Source organism: Cyanistes caeruleus, chromosome 21 (genome assembly GCF_971803275.1).
Source record: "Cyanistes caeruleus chromosome 21, bCyaCae1.hap1.1, whole genome shotgun sequence".
Classification (NCBI taxonomy): Eukaryota; Metazoa; Chordata; class Aves; order Passeriformes; family Paridae; genus Cyanistes; species Cyanistes caeruleus.
In genome coordinates, this window is record NC_141721.1 from 5,999,992 (window position 1) to 6,007,048 (window position 7,057).

Genomic DNA, 7,057 nt, shown 5'->3' on the forward strand with positions numbered 1-7,057 from the left:
AGGACATGGAAGCCCATGGGGATAACAAGAGGATCAGTGCATATATTGCCCTTTTGGAAGAGAACAAGCTCTCCCCAGAGCAGGGCCAGGCTGTCCTGCGCTACGTGGCCTGTACCGCAGATGATGCTCCCTATGTCCTAAACCAAGTACTGCACAGAGACATGAAAGGAGTCAGGTAAGAAAAGCTGCAAATACCTGTTTCATTTTCTCTAGACTGTTTGGAATGTGTGGGGCAGTGTTTGGGATGCACGGGAAACTGCAGTTGATGGAGTACTCCAGAGAGGAAATCACCCAAGAGACTGTTGTGGAATGATCCAATATCCTATACATGTCCTTATACGCTGCATGGTCTGCTTAGAACTGTTCTGTTTGGGATTTCACTCCTTTCCTTGGGGAGATTAGCTCACAGTCTAATAAATCTCATCCTTTAGCAAATGTCTGAGGCATTGAGCCTACATTTTCTTCTTTAAAAATTAATTCTGTTATGCCAGTTTATATCCACAGGATATTTTGGAGAACAATGGCTTTCCTCCCCTAGTGTTTACACTATAAACAGCTTTCATGCTTCTTTGCTTGTCATTTCCAAAAGCCAGACATATTTGTCTCTTTAAACATTGCTGCCTCTAACCTATTAAATGTAACTGCCGCTTGCTTCTGTATTCCTTTTCATTCCATTCATTAGCTGGTGTTTTTACAATGTCCTAAGGATGAAAAGTGCCTCTTTATTAGCACTGCCTTTGGGATGCAAGTGGTAAATGTGGTATTGCTGAGTGTGGGCAGGGTATGGAGCTCACACTTTTCTTCTCTGATGCCAAAAAACAGGGAGAGATCAAAGCTGCAGTATTTACTGTTTCACTAAAGGTTTTCTGTTCCTCCTGACAAACTTCCTCATAAATTTATATTTTAGCTTTGCAGCCGTTGATCAGGGAAAGCCAATCTATGTTCCAAGAGTTCAGCACCACGGAAACATTCATTTCTGGAACCCTGACCAAAAGGAGGAGAGGAAAGGTTCACTCTTGGTGCTGCCCCTGTATGATGCTCATTGGAGAGTTTTTGGTATTCTAGGACTTGACACTCTTCAGGACCAGAGTCAGAAGTCCATCTTCCTGACCCATGAGATCACTTTCTATGAGGTGGGCACCATCAGGAAGCAGTTTGTTACTCCAACCTGCAAAAGACTTGTGAATTTTACATGTTTTTTCTGAGTAAATGTAAGATGTACAACTAAAAAAATATTGGTGGGTCCCCTTCTGCAGTATATGGTGAAAATGGTGTAAGAACAGCACCTTATCAGTATCCTGCTGATTAGCATCTTATCTGAAATTTATTAAGAGGTATCACTTCATCAATAATTTATTTAACCTTCTCCTGACTAGGACGTTAATTGACCTTTTGTGCAAAGTCCAAAGATAGCAGCTTTTATTTCTTGAAACTCTCAATCTCATGTTTGTATTCATTTCTATAATATGACATGAAACTTTACTTTTTACGTGGTGGAATAATTTTAAGTGACAGCCACCCAGATTTCTTTGGGATGCTCTTTGGGATCAGCTTCACTGTGGATGCATCACCTGGGCAGCATGGAGTACAGCAAGCCAACCTTACCTATCTGTTTGGCTATTTCCACTAAAAATCATCTTTGTCTCGTTAAGGACTTGGCTGTGACCAGGTACTGAGTACTTCAGGGCATTATTTGATAAGGGACATTTCAGAGTCACTTTTCCACTTTACAAATTCTGATTAAACCAATTTGTTACAACATGAACATTTGTTACAACATGGGAGCTTTTTTCTCCCAAATTGTGTGGAATTGTCTGGCTCACTTGGAGGATTCTGCTTTCACAGGGAGTTTGCCATGCATTCAGCAAAGCCTACCACCACATCTGCATGCGGGAAAACGTCCTTCAAGTGGCTGTCACTGCTCTGGACTGGTTGTATCCCAGGACACCCAGCATCCACACTGTCACAACCTATCTGGTGACACCTGGCAAAGACAAGGTAATGCAGAGAAAAGGTCTGTAATTTTCAGGGACTGAAAGGCTGCTTTAGAGAGGAAGTGCCACCTCCAGCTGTCTGTGTTTTTCCAGTGGTTTTATCATTAAAGCTGAAGCCCACACAAGATTCTTGTGCCTGCTCATGCAACACAAGGGCTACAAAGGTAGAGAAGGAAGATTCCCTCTGTAAAGGAGCTCCCTCTTCATTCTTTTCATCCTCCCATGCAAAAGAATTCAAGAGCACTGCTAGTGTAACCCTTTCTCCATATGAAAAAGGAGTATTCTACTTCAGTGCTCACTGCTGCATAGCAACCAATAGAGAAGAATCCCACACCCATCCATACATCCAGCTTTGCTCTCTGGGACTTCCACTAAGGGAAATACATCTCTTTGAAGATCCTCTGCCTGTCAAAATCATGGTATTTTGTAGGAAAAAGAGAATGTTACAGAAATGTATTAGCTCTTTGTTCTGAACTTATGTCAGCAGCCAAGATGTAAATTCAGCTCAGGAAGTGACTGGTTCCCAATTAGCCAGCTTGTAAAGGCAGCCCTGCTCCATGCAGGACATATTCCAGTTGTTCAGCAGGCACTTGGGCCCTGGAAAGCTTGTTACTTCATGTACCAGTGAGTTAAGAAGACAAAAAGTATATGCAATATTTAGGACTGATCCCATGTCATCCCAAAGTCTGCATGACATCTGCTGCAGTCATAATTCAGCTGCTTCCTCTCATAACCATGGTTTATGTTGGCAGTGTTCTGTTGTCATTCCAGGCTCAGCACTGTTCCCTTGTTAGCTGCCTGATAGCCAGGTCACTCGCTCCCCTCTGTTCTTTTCATGTGTCAAGGCACACTGACACAAACATGACATGAGAAAGGACTGCAAGAGGATGAGAAAAAGAATGGAAACCTCTAGGCTTGTGGGTGTTTCTCAGTGTGGAGCCTGGGGTGGATTAAATAGTCAGGCTGAGGGAGGTCCAGGGCAAATTCTTCACCCATCTCTGGGAATAAAACTAAGCTGTGTTGGAAGATGTCTTTAAACAATCTCATTGCTACTGAATGTACCTGGGAGTTTTCTATAAGAAACCATTTCCTCTCTCTCCACACTTCAAAATATCTGTTCCTTTTTTGGATGCAGCTAAACCTTTCTTTTCTCTCTGGCAGAACTATGCTCTGTGCAGGGTGATCACTACAGATAACACAGGCCAAAAGGAAATCCACAGCTCTCCTGTTGTTCTCCTCAGAAACGAAGACCTCCTCAGGTAGGCTCCAGCACCTGCAATGGGACTGGTCCCCTCTGCTCCTTGACTCAACCTGCATCAGGTTGAGCCAGATCACTTGAAGCCCCTGGTACTGCAGCCCTGAGAGTGTCTGGGAAATCTCTCTCACTATCAAGGTTTCTGGTGTGTGTGCACATGGCACTGAACTGTGAACGGCTGAGGAGTATTTTCTCTTTGACTTTAGGCTGCAAAAACTTCTGACTTAATGCTTACCAGCTGTCAAGGTTTGCAGGATTATAGCTTACACTGATCCATTTTGCTTTTTAGAATAATCCGTATTTTTTCCTTGACATATTAGTCCCATTTCCTTCAATTCTCTGTTTCCTTCCACTGCCAAGATCCCCACAGACTTGTCTTTTAAGCATATCATCCTTGCTGTCAAAGTTTGAACAGCCATTTGCTGTTTTACTTTTCATAAAACTGTCCAGAACAAACATCAATGCAGTTAGAAACAGCAAACTGCTTTTAAATCAAGAATTGTTAAATTCTCATTATTTTCAGCAATTACCTTGGCTGAGCAATATTGTGTTCACAATGCTATTTATTTCCTTTGTGTACACGCCTTGAATGATACTTTACTCTGTGCAAATTTCAGTTCAAGGAAACAAACTATAATTCAATAATATAATACCTTTATTTTAACAACAAGAGATTAATGTAATCTTAAATACACTAAGTAAATCAACCAAAACAAACCAGGATGGTAAATCCTAGCACATTTCATTTCAGAGATTACCTGTTCAAGTGTACAGACAGTTCAGAGGTCACTCTCACTTCTGTCTATGGAGAACACCATATTGCAGTACCTCTTCATGACCTATCAAGAAAAACTCTTGGCATATTTGATATCAGCATTGGACAGCACAAGAAATTACCATGCCGGGAACAGAAAGACCTGCAGAAAATGCTGAAGATGGCCCAAGCTGCCTGCTCGGAGATCCTGCAGAGGTCTCTAGAGGAAACACAACCAACACAAGTGCTGGGTATTGTGCATACATATGTGAGATAGTTTTTTGTGGTGAAATAAGGACTCTCAGTAAAACTATATTAAAAGTATCATTCCTACAAGTATGGAAAGACAAATAAAAATCCTTGGTATATATAAACTACTCCCTAGCAAGTCTCAGAGCCTAGCAGAGTAGAGATAAACCAAATGGGCAGATTTAAATTTTGGCTCACAAGGTACTTTGTGCCAAAATCAAAAGTGTGAAGCAAACACCTTGCTGCCCTTAGGGATCTAGCACATAGTCTGTTAGTAATCTAAGTCCTGAGTAGCAGATGTTTCTGAGCAGCTTCTTGAGAGGTTTGTTTTTGATTGCAGAGGCAGAACAAGCGGCAAATGTGAGGCACGCAGGGATTCTGTTCCACCGGTTCATGCTGCAGGAGCTGCGTGAACGTTTCCAGAAACTCAATGCTGAGAGCTTTGCTGGAATAAAGAGCTGTGCAGAACCCCCAGCTCTGGTACATGATGTAGTTAAGGCTGTGCTGCTGCTTTTGCATCCAGACTGGAAGGGCTCAGAGGAGACTGAGAGCTGGAATCAGTGTAAACTGGTGAGAATTCAAATTGTTGAAAGTTTGTTTTCTATTCTTCCTCCTCCAAGAAGATGCAGTGGAATTTGCCAAGGGGGAAATGACAGTGAAATAATTAATTACCTATAGATTTCCTATATGTTTCTCATCTATTTTTCATTCTGTAAGCTTTTCACAAACACCCTCATGTTTTTGTTCTCTGCATTGCAGAAACTTGATGACAATTTGATTCAGGAGGTTTATTGCTTTGATCCAACTGCTTCATCCGTGCAAGTTAAAGCAGAGCTGCTGCTGGACCTCATCACTGGTGAGTATCATAAGCTCATTTTGAGGTTACCAGGCACGCTTCAACAATGAAACTGTGTCAATGGCAATGCTCAGCCAAGTGCTTTTAAGGGCCTTACTTGAGAAATTAACTTTGATTTCACAATAGATTAAACAACAGATAATGGGTCCTAAATATCTGCAGTCTTTTTTGGTCAATAGAAATCAACCTGTTAAATTTAGACTCAAAATTCACTGCCTTCAGGAAAGGGGAGCAGATCAGCTTTGAAGCCTTCCAGAACAAGTGATCTCATTGCAAACCTCCAATAAGCATGAAGAACGAGGGTTCTTTTGGCAAGAAAAGCTGCTTCAGACCTCTGTGCCCTGCCCTAGAGACTGACCCATCTCCAAACAGGAGCACACATTGTGAGCCCTCCTCTTCGTAAACACCATCTGCCAAGTGCTTAATGTACTCACAGGCCATAGACAGGAGCTGTTTCTCAGTCTGTCTTTCTCTCCTTTAATGAACGTGAGCTTTTTTTGGTGCCAGAGTAGTCAAGAGGCTGTTATTATTATTTGCAATATCTCCGTAAGAGAAATTACTTGTTCTTGTTGACAGCTCTCTCTTCGTGATCTAATACCAGTCTGAGAGGCCTGTTAAAAGCCAAATGTGGACAAGAGTTATTACTTTAGGTGGGGATATTTATCAACAGTACCCTGCCTGCTGATAAAGAGTAAACACTCGAGGCAGTCATAGTTCATTTCCATGTGTTCTCCTCATATATATTAAACTAATTCACTGGAAAGAACAAAACAGGCCTAGAGCATCCAGTTTTCCTACAGTTAAGGATGCTGATGTAATTAGATTAAAGAATGTAGCTTTGGAAACTGCAGGTGTGCTAGGAGAGTTTGGTTTCCCAGGATGGAACCTGTTGTGAGAGAGCAGTGTCAGATGAGAGGTGTGAATGCAGGTATAACTCACAGTTATGGGAATTCCTTTAAAATTAACATCAGGTAATTGTCCTTTATGTTCCATACATAAGTGATGGTTTAGCATTAAAATTTAGCAGACCACTTTTTACAGCAGGGCACCCACCAGAAAATAAGATATAGTCAAAAAAAGTCAGCACTTGACAGGTCATGGTCATGATACAGCTGTGTGCTTTTCAAGGCATCACCATTACTGGAATGACTGGATTCAGGGTAAACTCTGCTGAGGGGATGATCTGTTCTCGCAGCAACACTCCTCATGGTTTTGAATTTCCCTGTTGTATTTACACCTGTTTTTTTGTTCCAGGTGTCCCACAAGCAGCAGAGTGGCAGCAGAACTCTGCTCCAGCTGAATACCTGTACCAGTGGCTTCACACCTGCCTGGCACTTGTGGAGATCACAAAAAGCCAACGCACTGGAAAAAACCATCCTTAGCCCCTTTTGGCATCCAGTTCTTGTGTGCCTTTAATTAAATATCTCAATTTCTCATCTAACCCTTGTGATTCTGGTGTTTCATATATTTTATTAAATTAACTGTTCATTTTCTATTTTTTTTTTTTTTTTGCATAGGCAAAAAAAGTATTTGTTGTTAAAATGGCTTAATTCTGTTAGGGATTATGAGTTAAGGTGATAGGGAGTCTGTTAAGGATTGAGAGGAATGACAGGTTTGTCTTTACAAACAAGCTGTGCTGATAATATGAAGCTATCACTGAGAAATAACAGAAACAATGGGGTGGATTCCACTGAAAGATGAAAGAGACACTGGGGAAACACCATAAAATTCCACAAGAATTAAGAATTAAGAAGGGTTGTGCATTGGGAGGGGGTATCCCAGGTATCAGGCGTTCTGGGAAGTCTGTACCTCTCAAGTACCTCAGCCTATGGGGAAAGAGAGAAGGGACATACAGACGGGAATTAGGATAAAAGGGAGGCTGCGCCCTCCAAAAATTTGGGAGACCCCAGGAGAATGCCCCATGGCCTCTCCCTTTATTCAAATAAAGT

At 41.8% G+C, this 7,057-nt stretch overlaps 1 protein-coding gene across 50 annotated transcripts in view; it reads left to right on the forward strand.

Annotated features, from left to right (window-relative positions):
* Positions 1 to 6,549, forward strand: part of EFCAB5 (EF-hand calcium binding domain 5) — a 35,973-nt gene extending 29,424 nt beyond the window's left edge. For all 50 annotated transcript variants that reach the window (XM_086859489.1, XM_086859453.1, XM_086859454.1 and 47 more), the window contains 8 exons: positions 3 to 175; positions 908 to 1,133; positions 1,846 to 1,998; positions 3,156 to 3,253; positions 4,001 to 4,254; positions 4,593 to 4,822; positions 5,012 to 5,108; positions 6,363 to 6,549. In XM_086859489.1, coding sequence (XP_086715615.1) covers positions 3 to 175; positions 908 to 1,133; positions 1,846 to 1,998; positions 3,156 to 3,253; positions 4,001 to 4,254; positions 4,593 to 4,822; positions 5,012 to 5,108; positions 6,363 to 6,490 — 1,359 coding nt within the window. In that variant the 3' untranslated portion in view covers positions 6,491 to 6,549. The remainder of the gene's footprint in view (positions 1 to 2; positions 176 to 907; positions 1,134 to 1,845; positions 1,999 to 3,155; positions 3,254 to 4,000; positions 4,255 to 4,592; positions 4,823 to 5,011; positions 5,109 to 6,362) is intronic.
* The last annotated feature ends 508 nt before the right edge of the window (positions 6,550 to 7,057 follow it).